Raw genomic sequence first — 22767 nt, forward strand, 5'->3', positions numbered from 1 at the left:
GACCATAACATTCCTACTACCCCTAATTACATAGTACAGCATATATTTTCAACTAAGTATGTATTACATAATAGATAAAACTGAAAAAGCAGGCACTCAAGGGGAAAAACAGTTAACCTATAGTGAAGGAGAAAGAGGAGGTAGCAGATAGAAGTGGAGGCTCACACTTTTGACAATGCCAAGGGATAAAGGGGCTTTGAAAGAGGCATCCTTTTTTTGATAAACAACTGAACAACTCTAGTTTTGTGCATCTCCCCACAAGCTACAACACTGCTGAACAGAATAGAATTGTTGGCTCTGAGCAGAAAGGTGTGATCTCAGCTAAAGGTGCCTTTAAGGTCCCCATCTTATCTGTTAAGTTGGCAACAGAAATACGAATGAGCAAGTAAGAATATTTTGGGCACAGAACTAGGAAAACACATCACAACTCACTGATAATACAATAAAACCACAGCAAGCCAAGATAATTTATAGTGGTTCAAGGAAAAGTCCCAGGACTTGCCGTGCTCAGTCCAAAGTCAGGACTGAAACTTCGTCTTATTATGATTTCGAAAACTAGTGTCTTTGGTCTTTTCATTTATTTATTCTTTACCTCGCTGCACTTGCTTATTCGCCTTGCAACAATGAGCTGGATCATTCCTCGCTTGTTCCCTTCAGTGGACATGGACCTTCTGAGGGTTTCCATGGCATCTTGGTTTGTCTTGCCCAACAGGGATTCTCCATTCACTGCTATCAGCTGATCATTCACCCGAAGCCTTCCATCCTGAGAAGCAAACAGGTAAAAACAAGTCTGTTATAAAAGAAGTTGCTTTCATTTTAGTTAAAAAAAATAAAAACAACACCAAAAAAAAAGAGGGGGGGGGGCAGACTTTAATCCTAATGGACTTTGCCAATTGAATACTAGCATACTGTCCAGTCACTGTAGCCTTTGTCCATTTCAGTCATTTATACATTTGTAAATCAAGTCATTATCATAATCTGTTTACCAAAATAGGGTACTAATTCAAAGGATACAAAGTGATTACTTTCTTGCTTCCAGAGACACCCACAGAGGTTATTTACAACCCAAGATATGCCAAAGCTCAAGGCTATTAGACAAGTGCAGAGAGAGAAGTGCCCTCTTAACAAACAACCAGGAAATTTTCTCTAGACTGGGAAATAGGATAAGTGATCCATAGACAGTGAAGGGGAAAAAAAGATTAACCTTTATTATATGGAGCTCAGAGCCAGAACCTAAACTAGGTCTTTGCATAGATTATCTTCATTTAACTAGAATGATTATGGGTTGTAGAATCTATGAGACAAAAAATGGGGAGTTGAAGCCATGGACATCACCCCAAAATGAGAGATCACTGTTTTTTACACACACACACACACACACAAAATATTTGTTAAGTGTTATAGGATATCAGAATATGCCAACACAAAATATACCACTTTGGCATAAGAATGATTCTGAGCTGATGGCAACTGAGAAATGGCAGACACAGCAGGTGTTCTCTGCTCTCCCCTTTCTTCCTGAACACAGGACATGCATTTCCTTTATGAAGGTGTCCCCTCACTTTTCCCAAACCAGGGAAGGAAGGACAATGTTCAACACCAGAGACAGAGATGGCAAAGAGATTAGTCTGCATAAACAAACCTTACAAAATAAACCTTATCATTAGTTTCCCTGATATAATTACCTTCCCAAAATCTACAGCTCCTAGAAGCCCAAACCCTTTTTCCTTTTATTAAACACAATGTACTGCTCTTTGCTTAAATAGTATATAACCTTCCAAGTCTCGCTGTTTCTTCAGTTTACACTTTATTTCTGTGGAGCCCCAATATATGTAAAATTTAAAATATTAACTTCAATAAAATGTTAACCTTTTTCTCCTGTTAATCTGTCTTTTGTCTCCCAAGATTAACTAATAGGCCTCAGAAACAGAATCTATGAGGTATATAAAGTCTGTTCTCCTCTGTAGTGTATACATTTCCAAAATAGTTATAGGGGTAAAATTAAACATTTGTATTAATGGACATAAGCTCAATAAAGTTGACATTTGCTTACTTTAGATGCTGCTCCTCCATTAATAATGGACTTGACAAAGATTCCCAAATCCGCATGGTTCTCTTTTGACCGGTTACCTTTGACACTGACACCAAGACCTGCGGATCCTGAATCATTAAGTGGAACTTCAAATGTCAAAAATTCCCTGGTACCATCAGGTGTGAGAACAACATCCTCCTCGTCTGCTTTCTAATAGGGAACAAAATTGCAAAGCACATTATATTCCAGTGTTTCTTCCTCACAGATATGTTTAAAGGGCTAATGAGCAGTTCTTAATTATAACAGGCACAGTATCTCCACCAGAGTTCCATGACAAAATCCAGGATAGCAGTGCATCTGTACCCCTTCAAAGGATTCCTAGGGACAGCGATTATTTATATGCAGCATTTATTTAAATATTGAAACAAACCCAAAACAGATTATCAGAAAGATAGGGGTAAATATAGTGAAAAGGACTGAAAACATGTAGACTCCTAGAGATTGGGATTTTTTTGGGGGGAGTGGGGGCGGGAGAAGCAGGAGGATTTCTGTTTATACAGAGTGGGGCAAAAGTAGATATACAGTTGTGAGTACCTGGAACAGAGTTATTTATTAATCATTGTATTATTTTCAATATGAACAACTGTGAACCTACTTTTGCTCCACCCTGTATATATTCTAAACCACAGGAGAAAAATAATACATGAATCAAAATAAATATAACTCATTTGTCCCTTGCTTTTCATTAGGGATTTTCAATGTTATTAATAGTTTTATGCAGAGAAGATTTTTCACAATACTGTACCATACATAATGTTAGGACTATAGATACAATCCTTAACAGCCATTTTTTTGTAAGCTTCCTGCCACAGGAGAACAAAGACTAGGAAAAACTTGTTGATCACCAGGAGTCAGACCATATAAGGAATGGAAACTGTCCTGATGGCACACCTGCATTCCATCTGCATTCTAAGCCCACCAGCTCAGCCCTCAGACCCACTCACAAGCGCTTCCCACCAGTGACTGCACAGAATGATGAAACTCCAGCTCCTGGGTGCTTCCATCATCGACCAATGTTACCTTGGCTTAGTGCGTGCAGCCCTTCCCTTTGGATATTCCATCCTTTATCCCCTTTCTTTAAATAAATTCAATTTTCCTTTATCCACTGTCTGAGATGGCTATTTAGCCTGCCCGCATACCACCCATTGTTAACCTTTCACATACTATAGATGGAATTTTTCAGGTGATATTGTTTAATTAAGGAATGGAAACTATCCTGATGGCACACCTGCATTCCATCCACATTCGAAGCCCACCAACTCACCCTCAGACCCACTCACAAGCGCATCCCACCAGTGAATGCACAGAAAGATGAAACTCCAGTGACTGCACAGAAAGATGAAATAGCTATATATGCAAGCTTTAATGCCATAATTGCAGTCATCAAGGCATAAAAGACTGCTTTAGAATACAACATATTTTAACTTACATCAACTTTTGCCCATCTTAAAACAGCAAAGAAGAAATGAAAGCTTAAAGTCTAACCTAATTAAATGCAGTGAGATGACATATTCTATCAATAAAAATTGTCCATGCCAGTTTGGCTCAGTGGAGAAAGCATCAGCCTGAAGATTGAAGGGTCCCGGGTTCGATTCTGGTCAAGGCACATGCCTGGGTTGCAGGCTCAATCCAAAGTAGGGGGCATGCAGGAGGCAGCCAATCAATAATTCCCTCTAATCACTGATGTTTCTATCTCTGTCTCCCTCTCCCTTCCTCTCTGAATCAATGAAAATATATTGAAAAAAATGTACACCACAAGATGCAGCAGTGTGCCTCCTGTGCCCCTCCTCAGTAATCCCACCCATGGCCAAGACTTCAACCACCTAGATATCTACACCTGTCACCTCCCAATGAGGAAGGCTAGAATTCCTTTTCAAACTTAGCATTTCCAACCACATAATGAACATGTAGCAGGAGCTCCTCAAATCACAACTAAATGCCTCATCTAGTACTACATCCTATTTATCCTCCTTTTTCCCCAATTTTGAAATATTAGACCAGCATCCATCTAGTCCTGTGGTCGGCAAACCGTGGCTCACAAGACACATGCGGCTCTTTGGCCCCTTGAGTGTGGCTCTTCCACAAAATACCATGTGCGGGCGCGCACATACAGTGTGATTGAAACTTCATGGCCCATGCGCAGAAGTTGGTATTTTGTGGAAGAGTCACACTCAAGGGGCCAAAGAGCTCACGAGCCGCAGTTTGCCAACCACTGACCTAGTCACTCAAATTGGAATTATCAAATTATAATTGATGAATGGCTAAATATAGGGTGTCCCCCAAAATTGTATACACGCACTTTGAATAATTATAAAGGCAGTGTTTATTAAAGTACATTTCATTTTCAAAATTGAGCTATCAGGTGTTAAAGTGTGCATACATTTTTGGGGACACCCTGTATATAGCAGTACATAATTAGGCTGGAATATAATGCATCCTTTAAAGATTGTGCATTTAGAGAATGGTTCAATTACACACATGAAAGCAGACTAGTGTATAGTAATGGGTAGACTTCAATTATTCTCTTTGTATCCCAACAAACTTTTAAAATTTTCTAAAAACAATCAAAATTAACATGATTATAAAATACTTTTTAAAGGAATTTAGGGATTTAACATGCAAGCTGAAATATCTCAATTAGATGAAATAATTTTTGAAGTACAAAATTTATCAGTAAGAAACTATTTTTATAGCTTATCTTAACACTAGAAGCCCAGTGCACAAAATTTGTGCACTGGGGGGGGGGCGGCTGGGGGGGGGGATCCTTCAGCCTGTCCTATACCCTCTCACAGTCTGGGAGCCCTCGGGGGATGTCCAACTGACGGCCATCAGTCAGACATCCTTAGCACTGCCCTAAAGGCAGGAGTCTGGCTTCTGGCTGAGAAGCACTCCCCCTATGGGAGCACACTGAACACCAGGAGGCAGTTCCTACATTGAGCATCTGCCCCCTGGTGGTCAGTGCATGTCATAGCAACCGATCGTTCCGCTGTTCAGTCGATTTGCAAATTAGCCTTTTATTATATAGGATAAGATGTATGCTTAGGATAAGATGTATGCTAGTTTTACATAGCTAAATCCATAATAATGCAATTTGTAAAGTAGTGTTCCTAATTTACTAATATTCAATGTTAACATTTTATGGTAGGGCATTCATTGTGCCAGCTCAACAGACAGCTCATACTTATGAGAACAAGGTGCATTTCAAAGGCACAAAAGAATATTGCTTATATTAAGACAGGAAAACTATATAATAAAGATATAAAATAAGAATAGCTTTGTAAAGATACAGGGCAGAAGCTACATTAACTATACAAAGTAAATAAATTTTGGTATCACAGTAAATATAAAGCCTAAGTCAGCTCATTATAAGACTTTCTTATCTTTAAAACATTCCTAGAGAATAGGTATAGCTCAAACAAAATCAATATATTGGAGAGAAATAAACATTAAGTACTCACATCGAAATACTGATATCATTTAGAATATTGATATCATTATCACATATTTAGTATACTGATATCATAACCACATATGTATTATACTGACATCATTATCACATACTTATACTGACATCATTATCACATACTTAGTATACTGATATCATTACCACATATTTATTATACTGGTATCATTATCACATACTTATTATACTGATACCATTATCACATATTTATATACTGATGTCATTACCACATATTTATTATACTGATATTATTTATCACATATTTAGTATACTGATATCATTAATCACATATATCTTTATATACTGTTTTTCTCTAAAAGCTATTTTTGTCCATATCATCCAAACCAATTAAGAATACTAAATAATGACTTTGTGTGAATGAATATAGCTATGCGAAAATAAAATCTATTATAAAAACATAATATATAGGTAAATTTTCATGTTTAAAATACAAAATAGAAGTAAAATACAATCCTCTCCTCCTTTAAATTCCAAAGTAATTGAAAGATAAAATGTACTTTGTAAATCAGTATTGATATTCCTGGGAAACTTGCATTTGAAAAGATGAAAAACAGAATGCTTGGCTGGGACCATTTGGGTCTGATCAATTAATATGCTTATTTGCTCTTTAAAAACCATTTAAATGCTTCATTACAGAGAACTGTTACAAAGTCTTCAGAGTATAGGATCTCATCATTCTGATACAAAGAAGGAGCCAATTTTCTATCACCTTAATTATTATTCCATACAGATTTGGTACTTTATCAAGTTTCTTGAGTCAAATTGTTTCTACAAAATTTATCTTCAAACCATATACATAATTGTGTCCTTCATATACATACATGTACACTCAAAGTGATTTTTTTTCCATCATACACCCAGTGATTTTTTTCCATTAGTGCAACCAGACAGTTCTTCCTTTGCTCATTATTCTATTGACATTTTGCCCTTTTAATGCCCAGAAAAAACAGGGCATTTTTACTGAGCATATTAAAAGCAAAGAACCTGCGGGATGGGCAATATATAAGCTATTTACTTCCCCATTATCCTCAGAACAGCAGAAAAGACACATACTTCTATCTGCAGTGAAGACAGCAAAAGCAGACACAAGTCCCAACACAAAGGCTCAACTTTCCTTCCTCCCCAACAACAGTCTGACCCCCAGGTCACTCTGAGTCTGCAGTGCATCTGCTAACAGAGGGAATAAATGTTGCTTATATTAAGTAGCAAAAAAATAATCATGAGAATCTGAGATTCAACATATGGAAATTTTGATTAGTGTACAAAAATAGTAAAGAGAGGCCAAAGAAATATGATTTGATATTATCATGAGTCCATAAAATTATAGATATGAATAAAATAGCTGATATGGGGCACTGAAAAGAAATGAGTGACTCAGCACATATTTTATCACTTGTGAAATCTGATTCCTGTTAATATTTTAGCCTTTGGCCCTGACACAGAGCTCCTAAACTCCTTCAAATTTTTTAATTTTTAAAATTTTTTTAAATTAAATCTTTATTGTTCAGATTATTACATTTGTTCCTCTTTTTCCCCCCATAACTCCCCTCCTCCCAGTTCCCGCCCCACCCTCCGCCCTCACTCCCCACCCACTGTCCTCATCCATAGGTGCATGATTTTTGTCCAGTCTCTTCCCGCATCTCCCACACCCCTTTCCCCTCCAGGAATAGTCAGTCCATTCCCTTTCTATGTCCCTGATTCTATTATGATCACCAGATTGTTTATTCACTTGATTCTTAGATTCACTTGTTGATAGATGCATGTTTGTTGTTCATAATTTGTATCTTTACCTTTTTCTTCTTCCTCTTCTTAAAGGATACCTTTCAGCATTTCATATAATACTGGTTTGGTGGTGATGAACTCCTTTAGCTTTTCCTTATCTGTGAAGCTCTTTATCTGACCTTCACTTCTGAATGATAGCTTTGCTGGATAAAGTAATCTTGGTTGTAGGTCCTTGGTATTCATCACTTGGACTATTTCTTGCCATTCCCTTCTGGCCTGCAAAGTTTCTGTTGAGAAATCAGCTGACAGTCGTATGGGTATTCCCTTGTAGGTAACTGAGTTTCTTTCTCTTGCTGCTTTTAAGATTCTCTCTTTGTCTTTTGCTCTTGGCATTTTAATTATGATGTGTCTTGGTGTGGTCCTCTTTGGATTCCTTTTGTTTGGGGTTCTCTGCGCTTCCTGGACCTATAAGTCTATTTCTTTCACCAGGTGGGGGAAGTTTTCTGTCATTATTTCTTCAAATAGGTTTTCAATATCTTGCTCTCTCTCATCTTCTGGCACCCCTATAATTCGGATGTTGGTACGCTTGAAGCTGTCCCAGAGGCTCCTTAGACTATCTTCGTATTTCCGGATTCTTTTTTCATTTTGCTTTTCTGGTTGGGTGTTTTTTGCTTCTTCGCATTTCAAATTTTTGCCTTGATTCTTGTGCTCCTCTGGTCTGCTGTTGGGAGTCTGTATAGTATTCGTTATTTCAGTCCGTGTATGCTTAATTTCTAGTTGGTTCTTTATCATAACATCAAGGGTCTCATTAGATTTCTTGAGGATCTCACTACATTTATCGGCGGCTTCTAGACAGTTCTTAAGAGACCTTAAAAGTGTGGTTCTGAACTCAATATCCTCCATTGACAGTTTTGTCCTGTTTCTTTGTCTCCGCATTTTTTATGCTTTCTTGGTGCATCCCCTAGTGGTCTTTGTGCGCAGTCTTGTAGTTAAGCCTTGATTGTTGTCGGCAATACCCCCAATTTTTTTATTTTTTAAACTTTTTAAAAAATATATTTTTATTGATATCAGAGAGGAATGGAGAGGGAGAGATAGAAACATCAATGGTGAGAGACAATCATTGATCAACTGCCTTCTGCATAACCCCTACTAGGGATCAAGCTCACAATCTAGGCATGTGCTCTGATCTGAAATTGAACCACAACCTCCTGGAACAATAGGTCGATTCTCAAACACTGAGACATGACAGCTGGCCACCCTTAGAATTTTCTGAGTGATAAGAGCATCATTTGTTCTAATGAGGTTATTTTTGGTAGGTCACCAGAAAGACCAAGCCATGATTAGAAGCTTGGAAATTTCATACCTACCTCCACTCTCCAAAGAGAAAAGAGGGGATAGAAATGAAGTTAATAATCAATCATGACTACATGATGAAGCCTCCATATAAATCCCAAAAGTATGGGGTTCAAAGAGCTTCCAGTTTAATGAACATATCCACATGCTAGGAAGGTGACACATTCAAATGACCATTCATTCACATGATTAAAACATCCTTTGTAATAAAACAACAATAGTAAGTAAACTGTTTTCCTGGGTTCTGTGAGTTGCTCTAGCAAATTATTGAACTCAAGGAGAAAGTTAGAAGTTGTGTGTAACTTGGGGACCCACTCCTTGGCATTGGCATCTGAAGGGGGTGACAGTCTTGTGGGACTAAGTCTTTAATTTGTGGGGTCTACAATAACTCCAGATTAATGTCAGAAATACTTAGTGTAGAAAAGCTCACACATCTGGTAGGTGTGAGTAGAGAAATACAGCAGTTTGTTCCTGCTCATGGATTAACCTTAATTTACTGATTTCTGTTACTCTCTCCCTCTCCATAGAGTTATTTTTTAATTGTATAGTTTTACATATGCTCATTTTTCCCCAATTGACCGCCCCCCTTCCGGTCATTCCCACAATGGGCAAGCCCCCACTGCCCCAGTGTCTGGGGCCATTGGTTATGCTAATTTGCATGCATACAAGTCCTTTGGTTGATCTCGAACCCCCTCCCTCCCCTGACATTTGTCTCTGGATTTATTCTTGTTCATCAAATTATGTTGATCATTATATCCCACATATGAGTGAGATCATGTGATATTTATCTTTCTCCAACAGGCTTATTTCACTTAGCATAATGCTCTTTAGTTCAATCCATGCTGTTGCAAATGGTAAAAGTTCCTTCTTTTTTATAGTGGCATAATATTCCATTGGGTAGATGTACCACCGTTTTTTAATCCACTCATCTATTGATGGGCACTTAGGCTATTTCCAAATCTTAGCTATTATAAATTGTGCTGCTATGAACATAGGGGTGCATATATCTTTTCTGATTGGTGTTTCTGGTTTCTTGGGATACAGTCCTAGAAGTGGGATTACTGGGTCAAATGGGAGTTCCATTTTTAACTTTTTCAGGAAACTCTATACTGTCTTCCACAGTAGCTGCACCAATCTGCATTCCCACCAGCAGTGCAGGAGGGTTCCTTTTTCTCCACATTCTCACCAGCACTAGTCCTTGGTTGTCTTGTTGATGATAGCCATTCTGACAGGTGTGAGATGGTAAGTTGTTGTTTTGATTTGCATCTCTCAGATGATTAGTGATTTTGAGCATGTTTTCATATGTCTCTGGGCCTTCTGTATGTCCTTTTTCAGTGTCTAGTTAGATCCTTTGCCCATTTTTTGATTGGATCCTTTATCTTCCTTTTGTTAAGTTGTATGAGTTCTCTGTAAATTTTGGATATTAAACCCTTATCTGAAATAGCATTGGCAAATATGTTCTCCCATGTAGTGTTTTGTTGATGGTTTCTTTTGCTGTGCAGAAGCTTTTTATTTTGATGTAGTCCCATTTTTTTTTATTTTCTCCTTAGTCTCCATTGCCCTAGGAGCTGTGTCTGTAAAGATATTGGTACAACATATGTCTGCTATTTTGCTGCCAATGGAGTCTTGTAGGATTTTTATGGTTTCATGTCTTACATTCAAGTCCTTTAGCCATTTTGAGTTTGTTTTTGAGGATGATGTAAGTTGGTCATCTAGTTTCATTTTTTTGCATGTATCTAACCAAATTTCCCAGCACCATTCATTAAAGAGACTGTTTTGACTCTATTGTATGCTCTTACCACCTTTGCCAAATACTGAGCATAATGGCTTGGGTTGATTTCTGGGTTCTCTATCCCAGAAATCCCATTCTATCCCATTGTTCTTATATGTCTTTTCTTGTGCCAGTACCAGGCAGTTCTGAGAATCGTGGCTTGGTAATATAGCTTGATATCTGGTATTGTGATCCCTCCAACTTTGTTCTTCTTTCTCAGGATTGCTGTGGCTATTTGGGGTCTTTTTTTATTCCAGATGAATTTTTGGAGAGTTTATTCGAGGTCTTTGAAATATGCCATTGGTATTTTAATAGGAATTGCATTGAATCTGTAGATTGCTCTAGGTAGTATGGACATTTTAAAGGCCGGACAGCCTCTACTGCTGCTGAAATATCTTCTGGAGCAGCCGGCTCTACCACAGAGACCGTGCCATCTTGAAGGGGAAAGTGGCTGTAATCGGAAGCCCAGACTTACCTTCAACCGGGGAGACCTTGGATACCTCCTGGGACCCTACAACTCCAATGCCCAGGAACCAGCTGCCTCAACTGCGAACCCATAAACACAGGGAATCCAATCTGGGATGAACAAATAATCTGTCAAGGGGGAGACAAAGCGGTGCGAATACACAGAGGAGCCCTGCACCTTCTCACAGAGCAGATAGAAGGAACAGCTGAATCGAACAACACCCACCTGGAAATGGCAAATTAAACACAGCTGGTGAGGCATTCCGCAGACGGAAAAGTCAGATATCACCTAGAGAAAGGTGAGATCTGGGAGCGAGGCTTGAGGGAGAAACATGCACAGCGGGATCTAGAGTCCCAGAGGAAGACTGTGCCCCCACAAAATCCACGGTCAGTGGGGTCAGTGTAGCCTGCGAATGTGGAAGGGGTTCCACAGAACTACTGGCAGAAGGGGTCTCTAGAAATCAACCCACAGCTGGGCTGGGCCCAGAAAGGCAGCCTGAAGTTCTACCAGTATACTGGCTGTGCAGAACCAGGGGGAAAAGATGCATGCAGAGACGCGCGCAGTGCCAGGGGAAAAAGACGCGAGTCTGCATGCTTACTCTGGTTTTCCTTTTTAAATCCTTGCTTTTGATTACTAAGCCCAGTACATAGGATCTCCCAATTAAAAACACCCACGGAGACTGCAGGGGAAAGTTGTTTTTGTGGAACCTGGGGATCAGAGTGGGGAGAAGCAAACAGAAAACTAGCACTGGGGCAGTCCATCCTCTCAACCCAGTATTAAGTACATCAGGGAAAGCAATGTAAACACTGGGTAGAGAGGCCTTTTAGCCCTGGATATTAATACAAAAACACTGCCACCCAGGGGTTGTAACAGAAATTGACTCTTGTGTAAATACAACTAAAGGCAGGCTGAGAAACAAAGAGAACCAGCCCGCTTGAAAACAGGGTTGTGGCTTATGACACAGAGGAGCGGTAGATCGCACAGAACTTCAATACTGTCCTGACTATGTGACAGGAAGCATATGTGCCAAACAGAACAGTAGAGGAAGTGAATGACCTTCACTACTTCACATTTTTATTTTTTATCTTTTACTTAAGAAACTAATTTTTTCTCACTTGATTTTATCTTTTGTATTATTATACTTTTATTTTTAATTATTATTATTACTACAGTGGGGCCTTGACTTACGAGTTTAATTCATTCCGTGACGGAGCTTGTAACTCAAATTACTCGTATGTCAAATCAACAGTGAATGAGTGATGCTGTGCTGATGTTGTGGCGTTCACTGTGACGTTCGCTGCGCCAACTAGCAATGGGGTATCTGAAGCTGGCTCGTAACCCGAATTTTACCTTGCAACTCAAAGCAAAAAATTGGCCGAGAGATGGCTCATATCTCAAAAAACTCGTTAGTCAGGACACTCATAAGTCAAGGCCCCATGTATTATTTTACCTTTTTAAAAAGTTTTATTTTATTTTTTCTTTATTTTATTTTGGGATTAGTGTCCTACATTCTATTTTTATTTTTCCTTTAGCATTATTTTACTCTATCTCAATTATTCTTTATGCCAACACTCTATTCCTCACTTTTTCCCTTTTTTGTCCTGTTTCTCTTACCCTGTTCCTCCTTTAGTTTTCCCATAACCTTTCTTTTTACTCCATGTTTAAAAATTGATCTTACTTATATATCTAATTTCTGCTCCCCTGCTTCAAGTCCATACACACTTCTCTCTTCTCTTTCTTCACTATCCAAATTTATTTTCTCTTCCCTTTTTTATTTTTGTGTTGCCTTTTTCTTTCTTTCTGTCTTATTGTTGTTGTTTGTTTGTTGATTAGTTTGGGTTTTTTGTTTGTTTTTCTTTTTTTTGCTTGTTTTTCCTGTCCTCGCCTGTTATCTTCTTCTACTAATAGCTTAACTAATTCCAATCACCAATTCAGGCCTATCTAGTCTCTAGTCTCCTTTTCCAATAGTTAAGAAATACATATATAGATAGATTAAAGAAGGGGAAAACTTATATATATGTGTATATATAAATTTTCTTTTGTATATATATTAGAGGCCCAGTGCACAAAAATGTGTGCATTCGAGGGAAGTCCCTCAGCCTGGTCTGTGTCCTCTCGCAGTCTGGGACCCCTCGGGGGATGACCACCTGCTGGATTAGGCCTGCTCCCCAGGGGATTGTGCCTAAGCTGGCAGTCAGACATTCCTCTGGCAGCCCGAAGCCCTCAGAGGATGCCCATTTTCCAGCGGGGAGCAGGCCTAAGTTGCAGTCGGACATCCTTAGCACGCTGAAGAGGCAGGAAAGGCTCCCACCACCACCACCACTGTACTGGCAGACATCAGCCTGGCTTGTGACTGAGAAGAGCTCCCCGTGTGGGAGTGCACTGACCACCAGGGGGCAGTTCCTGCATTGAGCGTCTGGCCCCTAGTGGTCAGTGTGTGTCATATTGACCAGTCATCCCCAGTCTTTCTTTTGTTAGGGTCAATTTGCATATTACCCTTTGATTATATAGGATAGAGGCCTGGTGCATGGGTGGGGGCCAGCTGGTTTGCCCTGAAAGGTGTCCCGGATCAGGTTGGGGTCTCCGCTGGGGTGACTGGCCAGCCTGGGTGAGGGGCTGATGGCTGTTTTCAGGCGGGCCACACCCCCTTTAGGGTGGGGGATCCCCACTGGGGTGCCTGGCCTTTCTGGGTGAGGGGCTGAGGGCCATTTTCAGGCTGGCCAAGCCACCCCAGCGACGAAAGCTCCCAGCCTCTCCTTTTTTTCTTTTTTTTTTTAATTCTGGGATTTATTTACCTTCTATAATTGAGACTTTGTAGCCTTGAAAGGAGCTCAGAGCCAACCAGGGCAGGCAGGAGGGAAGCTTGGCTTCCTCCATCGCCAGGGGCAACCAAGCCTCCTGCTTGCTCCAGCTCTGTGGACACAGCCAGCTGAAAGCAGGTATCTGGGGTTTATTTACCTTCTATAATTGAAACTTTGTTGCTTTGAGTGGCGCTCAAAGCCAGCCGCGGCAGGGGGAAGCCTGGCTTCCTCCATCACTGGGGAAACCAAGCCTCCTGCTTGCTCCAGCTCCATGGCTTCCAGCTGCCATCTTGGTTGGGGTAATTTGCATATAGTTGCTCTGACTGGCTGGTGGGCGTGGTTTAAGGCATAGTGGAGGTATGATCAATTTGCATGTCTTTTATTAGTGTAGATAGTTTAATATATATATTTTCATTTTTGTATTTTGTTTTTTACTTTTCTTCTTATACAAACATTCTCTTTCTAGCTCCTCTACACTGAATTTTGGCTATTTCTCCATTCATTCAATTCTTTAACTTTAACTTCTGGAAATGAGCTCTGCCTCCTCAGCTTTATCTGTGTGTTTGTTGTTTGCATGTTTTGGATTAGTTGTATTTGGTTTGCATTCATCTCTGGGTGTTTGTTGTTTGCATTTTTGGGATTAGTTGTTTTATTGGAGTTTTCTCCTCACATACACATATGTGAAGGGAGTGGTGGTCAGTGCACTCCCTTTTTTCTTCTCATTCTTTTCTCTCTTACATTTTTTCCTTTTCTCAATATCATTTTTGCACTCTTTTTTTTATCCCCTAATTCTTTCTCTGGTGGTCACCTTTATTTGGGGTTATTAGTATCATGAATACATTTGTGTTTGGTGCCTTGTGAGTTGTGTCTTGTTGTGTTGTATTTTGTGACTTTAAGTCAATGCAGGAGAGAGCTACATAACCAGACACCTGGAGAGTAGTGATCATGGGGAGACAAAGAAACAACCTGCATACAAAAGAAAAGGAGGTATCGCCAGAAAAGAAAGTAAACAAAAATGGAGGCAATCAATATGTCAGAGAAAGAATTCAGAGAAATGGTCATAAAGTCACTGAAAAGGATGAAAGACAAATTCAACAATATGTACAAGAACCAAGAGGAAATGAAGAAGAACCAAGAAGAAATGAAGAATGACATCGCTGCAATAAAGAACTCAATAGAAAGCATCAACAGTAGACTACAAGAAGCGGAGGACCACATCAGTGAGCTAGAAGACAAGGTAGGAAAAAATACCCAAGAAGAGCAGCATCTAGGACGATTCTCATCCTGTGGGTCGCAACCCCTTTGGGGGTCGAACAACCCTTTCACAGGGGTCACCTAAGACCATCGGAAAACACATATATAATTACATATTGTTTTTGTGATTAATCCCTATGCTTTAATTATGTTCAATTTGTAACAATGAAAATACATCCTGCATATCAGATATTTACATTACGATTCATAACAGTAGCAAAATTACAGTTATGAAGTAGCAACGAAAATAATTTTATGGTTGGGGGTCAGCACAACATGAGGAACTGTATTAAAGATCGGGGTATTAGGAAGGTTGAGAACCACTGATCTAGGAAAAAAATCTTAAAAAAACAGGAAAAGAGCCTAAGGGAACTTTGGGACAACACAAAACGAAACAACATCTGCATAACAGGAGTGCCAAAGGGAGAGGAAGCTGAGAAAGGAATAGAAAACTTGTTTGAAGAAATAATGACAGAAAACTTCCCTGATGTTGGAAAGAAAAAACTCACACAAGTCCAAGAAGCTACAGAGTCCCAAACAAGATGAACCCCAAAAGACCGACACGAAGATACACTATAATTAAATTGGAAAACACCAATAACAAAGTAAGAATCTTAAAGGCTGCCAGAGAGAGACAGAAAGTTAGGCTCTTTTCCTGTTTTTTAAGATTTTTTTCCTCGATCAGTGGTTCTCAACCTTCCTAATGCAGCAACCCTTTAATATAGTTCCTCATGTTGTGTTGACCCCCAACCACAAAGGATCACCCACCAGACTATCTACTGATTTCTCAACAGAAACACATCAAGCCAGACGGGAATGGAATGAAATATACAAAGTCATGCAAAGCAAGGGTCTGAATCCAAGAATACTGTACCCAGCAAGGCTATCAATCAAAATTGAGGGTGAAATAAGGAACTTCACTGACAAAAAGGTCTCAGGGAGTTTATTACCACCAAACCAGCAATGCAAGAAACGCTAACGTGTCTGCTGTAAAAAGAACTAGGAAGGGAAGAAGAAACACGGCATAAAGAATAAAAATGGCGACAAACAAGAACCTATCAATAATCACTTCAAATATAAGTGGATTAAATGCCCAATTAAGAGTTAATATTTTTACTGCATAGTTCACGATAAATTAATAACAACATGTGAACATTCCCACAAAAAAAAATAGGAAAAAGATATGGATGAGAAATTCATTAAAGATGAGTGGACCAAAAAAATAACTAAAAGGTTCAATCTTACTTGCAACAAGACACACAATCAATGAAAGTTATCAAATTGCTAAAAAAATAAGTTATTTTAAGTAATGATATTCAGGAATTCAGAAGGTGTGGTAAATGGGAATGTTCTTCACTGCTTTCACTGCTAGTGAAAATATAAAGTTACACTATATATGGAAGTCAATTTGACAATGTTTATTGCTTAACCCAGAAATATAACTTTTAATAATATATCATTAAAAAGCTAATTGTGGTCAGGAAAAAAGATTTAACTGTTAGGGTGGACACTGCTATAATCACAATAGCTAAAAATTGAAAATAAGCTACATGTATGATATCAAGTGGATTAAGATACACCTACACAATGGAATACCATTCAACTATTAAAGTGTCCTTTAAAAACATTTAGTGAGACAAAAACATCTATAACTAAGAAATTGGGTTTTACCCCTGTGGACTATCATAATTTGCAGTACTTCACACTCACTATCAGCCTTGATATCCTATTCTTATAAATTGTTCAGTGTCTGTCTTTTCATATCAGTCAAAGTTGCATGAGGAAGGGATATATTCGTCTTTCATTGTGCCTAGGGCATAACACTTATAAGCTACATGACATATGCCTAGGATATGATATATATTACTTACATAGGTAAAGAAGAAAATCATTTTTTAAAATGCACATCAAAATGGTGGCACTGAAGTCACGTAATTGCAGGTGATTGATTGATATTTTTCTCTGCTTGACCTAATTTTCTACCATCAATATACATTACTTTTGTGTATTATAGAACCCCCATTCTGTACCATTCTTTAATACTCCTTCAAAAACACAGTGTGGGCCGAAACCGGTTTGGCCCAGTGGATAGAGCGTCGGCCTGCGGACTGAAAGGTCCCAGGTTCGATTCCAGTCAAGGGCATGTACCTGGGTTGCGGGCACATCCCCAGTGGCGGATGTGCAGGAGGCGGCTGGTCGATGTTTCTCTCTCATCAATGTTTCTGACTCTCTATCTCTCTCCCTTCCTCTCTGTAAAAAATCAATAAAATATATTTTAAAAAACCCAAAAAACAAAAAAAACAAAAACACAGTGTGGGAGAGAAGGAAATGGGCAGGGGCTTGTGCTGAGAAGGGGAACACTGACTTACAAAACAATTACACCATAGTGGCTACCATCACATTCTCACACCTCACAAAAGTTCTTATAAAAGTGAAAGGGAGAATTCATTCAACATACAAAAATGAAATATGTTGTTATCATAAATAGTAAACATTTCTGTTTTTAAGAAGATAATTTTTATAATTAAATATAGAGGTCATGTATATGTTTTGCATAAAAAAAAAACCCTCCAGTCATATTTACTCCCAAAGTTACTTAATGTTAAATATTTTAGTTTATCCTATATGTGAAATGAATGTTTATGCATGTTATTTGTGATGATATTTTAGGGTCAATTATCCTATTGACAAAGTTAACAATGTCACATCTGGCATTATTGTGCTCTTTTCTAATTCAAATAGTGGGTGTAAAATCTAAAGAATTTAGAAATGTGTTCCTTGATAATACAAATACTGAAAAATAAATGATTCATACAATTATTGATCTGTAATATTAAGCCAGAAAAAATTCTTATCCATTCAAAGAAATGTCACACAAACCGAAACTGAGGGACATTCTCAAAGTAACTTGCTCTTCAAAACTGAAAACCAAATATAAACTAAATATATGTTTCAGATTAAGGGAGACCAAGGAGACATGATTAAGTCCCATGTCTGATCTTAAACTTGAATCTGAACAAGATTTTAATGCTTATGCATTCATTCAAACATTCATTTCTGCATGTTATTACAAAATATAAAAGTAGGAGAGGGAGGAATGGAAGAAAATTATATATCAAAAATAGGAAAAAGCAGTGGAGGGAGGAATAGAAGAAAGTTATATATCAAAAATGAGAAATTAACAATTGAGGAAAGTAGGTGAAGGGTATACTGAAGATCTTTGGACAATTCTAAAACTTTTTGGAAACTTCTGAAATATCAGAATAACAATTATACCTACTAAATTATTCAGAATAGTTTTTCTGTATCTAATATAGTTATTTTTAAATCAGATATTACTACCAACATAATCTTTAAAATAATCTGAGTTCAATAGCAAAAAGAACCACTAAATTTTAGAGATATTAATTTTGTCACTATGCCACAAAAAGACAATAAAAAAGAACTAAGATATATTTCCCAAAGAAAAATATACCATACATTAAGCAATCCTTATCCTATCTAATCAAGAGGGAATATGCAAAATAACTGTCACGCCATCACAAAGATGGGGCGCCCATAGCCACAAGATGGCAGCACCTAGACCCCTCAGCCCTGCCAGAGTCCCCCAGTCCTTTCAGGCCAGCCGGGGGGAGGGTCGGGAGTGGGGGAGGGCTCGGCAGGTGCACAGTGTGGCTCTTCAAGATCCTGATTTCATTTCTAAGACCCCCAGCTGCCCAGGGCCGGCCCGAGGCGTAGGCAAGCCTCAGATGGCAGCTGCCCAGCCACCCAGGGCCGCCCAAAGCTCAGGTAACCAGGGCTGGCTGAGGCTTGCACTACCGACAGTGGCAGCAGCAGAGGTGCGATGGGGGCGTCACCTTCCCCTGATCACAGGGTCACCTCCTGTCCCTGAGGGCTCCCGGACTGTGAGAGGGGGCAGGCCGGCATGAATTTTCATGCACTGGGCCTCTAGTGTAACTATAGTAATAATAAGCAATTTCAAATGAAATCCTTAAACATTGACAGACCACTATATGAAGTCATTACAATTTTTTAATATCATGAAAATATTAATATATTCCAATTTTGCAAAAAGTTTTTTAAATAAGTTTGAATCATTTGAATTACATTTATCTAATTACTTCATAAGCTTAATATAAGTTTGAGCATTTAAAACACTAGAAATAGCACATTTTATAAAATTCTTTGTGACAATAGCAACATTGGATGCTCAAAAACAAACCTTAAGGTCCACATATTTAGTGTATAAATTTTCAACAAAATCTCAAATTATAAAGTTTTGTACACTTTCATCTATGTTCTCTAGAATATCAAAGTTAATTTACATTATAAGCCTAAAGAAATGTTTGATGAGGAGTTTATCTCAAAGAATTTGTACAAATTTTCAATAAAGATGTAATGACTCACAATTAATTTCCCTATTAGGTTCCCCATTTGCTTTGTCTGTCTATTTTCTCCACATCCCCAGCTTTATTGAAATATAATTGACATTGTGTTACTTTAAAGTATACAACATGCTGATTTCATAAACTTATACATTGAAAAATTATTACCACCATAGCATTAGCTATCACCTCCAACATCACATAACTATCATTTCTTTTTTTGGGTAAGAATATTTAGGAACTATTTTTTAGCAAGAACTATTTTTTAGCAAGCATACACACTTTAACAGCTGATAGCTCAATTTTGAAAATGAAATGTATTTTAATAACCACTGCCTTTATAATTATTAAAATGTGAGTATACATTTTTGGGGACACCCTATATATTCCAGTATTTGTAATTATAATCACTACGCTATAAATGAACTGTCCAGAGCTTATTCATCTTATAAGTTTATTCTCTTTGGCCAACATCTCCCCTTTCCCTCCAACCCCCACGCCCTGGGAACCACCACTGTATTCTCTGTTTCTATGAGATTGGCTTTTTAGATTCCATATGTAAGTTATACATGTATCAAACAGTATTTGTCTTTCTCTCTCTCACTTATTTCACTTAGCCTAACACCCTTAAGGTAGATTCATGTTGTTGCGAATGGTAGGATGTCCATCTTTTTCATGGCTGAATAATATTTCATTTTTGTTTAATATTCCACACACACATATCATATCTTTTTTTAACAATTCATCCATTGATGTACAGTTAAGTCTATCCATAACTTGCCTATAGTGAATAATGCTGCAACAAAAATGGGAGTGCAGCTTTCTCTTCAAGATCCTGATTTCATTTCCTTTGGATATATAGGATGTCCCAAAAAAATGTATGCATAACTTTGAATAATTATAAAGGCAGTGTTTATTAAAATACATTTCATTTTCAAAATTAAGCTATCAGTTGTTAGAGAGTGCACACATTTCAGGGGGGAGGGGTGCATGAACTTACATTTCTTCAAACAGTAAACAAGGATTCTCTTTTCTCCAGATGGTCACCAACACATTATCTCTTATCTTTTTGACAAGACATTCTTCTAACAGATATAAGATGATATCTTGTGGCTTTGATTAGTTGGGTACCCCTTCTTACCCTAGTGGCCATTAGTATGTCTTTTTTGGGAAAAATTGTATTCAGATCACTCTGCCCAATTTTTCACCAGATTATTTTTTTTTGCTAATGAGTTGTATGAGTTCTTTATACATTTTAGATATTAACCTCCTCCCAGATACATGATTTGCAAATATTTTCTCACACTCCACAGATTGCCTTTTATTCTGTTCATTGTTTCCTTTGCTGTGCAGAGCTTTTATATTTAATTTAGTCCCACTTGTTTATTTTTTCTTTTGTTGCCTTTGTTTTTGGTATCTAATCCAAAAAACCAACAAAAAATACATTGCTAAGACTGATGTCAAGAAGTTTACCCCAAGCCGAAACCGGTTTGGCTCAGTGGATAGAGCGTCGGCCTGCGGACTGAAAGGTCCCAGGTTCGATTCCGATCAAGGGCATGTACCTGGGTTGCGGGCACATCCCCAGTAGGAGATGTGCAGGAGGCAGCTGATCGATGTTTCTCTCTCATCGATGTTTCTAACTCTCTATCTCTCTCCCTTTCTCTCTGTAAAAAAAAAAAAAAAAAAAAAAAAAAGAAGTTTACCCCAAAAGTTTTCTTCTAGGAGTTTTATGGATTCAAGTCTTACATTCAAATCTTTAAGCCACTTTGAGTTGAATTTTGTATATAATGTGAAATCGGTGGCCAGATTCATTCTTTTGCATGCAGCAATCAAATTTTCCCAACATCATTTAGTGAAGAGACTGTTTTTCCCCACTGTTCTTTTGTCAATTAATTGACCATATATGCACGTGTTTCTCAGCTCTCTATTCTGTTTCCTTGATCTCTGTGTCTGTTTTTATGTTAATACTATACTGTTTTTATTACTATAGCTTTATAATATAGTCTGAAATCAGGTAATGTGTGCCTCCAACTTTGCTGTTCTTTGCTTTGGCTATTTGGGATTTTTTGTAGTTCCATGTACATTTTAGAATTTTTTTTTTCCCTATTTCTGTGAAAAATGCCATTGAAATGATAAGAGATTGCAATGATTCTGTATTATCATATGGGTAAAACAAACATTTTAACAATACTAATTTTTCAATTCCATGAATATGGACTATCTTTCCATTTGTTTGTGTCTTCAACTTCTTTCAATATTGTCTTATAATTTTCAGCATCTAGATCTTTTACCTCCTTGGGTAAATTTATTCCTAACTATGTATTTTACTCTTTTTTATGCTACTCCAAATGGAATTTCTTTCTTAATTTCTTCAATTGTTTTCTCAATTTACGGGGGGTGGGGGGATCAATTTGGTAGTATTTACTTGTTCTACCACAACCATTAGTCAACTGAACCTATTAATGACAATGCTTATTGCCTTGCTCATTAAATTTCTAAATCAAGTCTATTCATACCTTCTGAAGTTAGCTTATCAAGGAGCCTTCTGATTTTCAGGAAGGTTCCCCAAAATTCCCCAATAAATCCCTACAGTTTCTGTAAGAAGAACCCACTAACTCTTTCTAGAATTCATTTTGACATGATATTTAACCATGAAATAAACATATCTTATTTCTATGGTCTGGTATCATCTCTAAGTTGTAATATTTTCTAAAGCTCTACTTTAATCCAATAGCCCTGAATTTGTTTAACATACAATTATATTCTTACCTGGATCTTATTGAGTTCTTGGAGGGCTTACTTACTAGGCAGGTTTGCATTAGACCAGGAAGAAAGTGACATTTTGGGAAGTGAAGGCCTGAGCCAACAGGTAACTTCACTACCTCATTCTAATGTTAATTTTAGGTATCAATTTGGAGGGTATTTATGAATGAGATTAAATATTTAAATTGGTAAACTTTGAATAAAACAGATTGTCCTCCACAATGTAGGTGGACCTCATCCAATCAGTTAAAGGCCTGGGCAGAAGAACAAAAAGGTCTCTCAGAGCAAAGGGGAATTGACGAACAGACTGACTTTGTTCTTCATATGTACCACTGGTTCTCCTGGGTTAAAGCCTGCCAGCCTTTGGAATAGAACTGGAACAGGGCTCTCCTAGGTCTTGAGCCTTGCTGGCATCCACAATTACACAAGCCAATTCATTAGATTAAATATATTTCTTTATATATACATATCCTATTGGTTTTGTTTATCTGGAGAGCTCTAATATATCCATGAATATCTTATCCAAGTTGGACATTCACATAAGAGTGTCCTATATCAAGTGAATGAACTTTGCAAAGGCAAAGAGTTTGTTCATGACGTGGAACAAGTGACCTTGAGACTTCGCTGAGTAATTCAGCATTCTGTCCCATTCTGAATTCAGTAACCTAAAACCAGA

General features: G+C 38.0%; 1 protein-coding gene across 7 annotated transcripts in view; it reads right to left on the reverse strand.

Moving 5' to 3' along the window:
- The window catches only part of PARD3 (par-3 family cell polarity regulator), an 823338-nt gene that overhangs the window by 315769 nt on the left and 484802 nt on the right, over window positions 1-22767 (reverse strand). For all 7 annotated transcript variants that reach the window (XM_081109711.1, XM_081109709.1, XM_081109710.1 and 4 more), the window contains exons 13-14: window positions 2054-2242; window positions 593-763 (exon numbers count right to left, since the gene is read on the reverse strand). In XM_081109711.1, the coding sequence (XP_080965837.1) occupies window positions 593-763; window positions 2054-2242 (360 nt within the window). The remainder of the gene's footprint in view (window positions 1-592; window positions 764-2053; window positions 2243-22767) is intronic.

The sequence above is a fragment of the Myotis nattereri genome (genome assembly GCF_964212035.1).
Source record: "Myotis nattereri genome assembly, chromosome: 1".
NCBI lineage: Eukaryota > Metazoa > Chordata > Mammalia > Chiroptera > Vespertilionidae > Myotis > Myotis nattereri.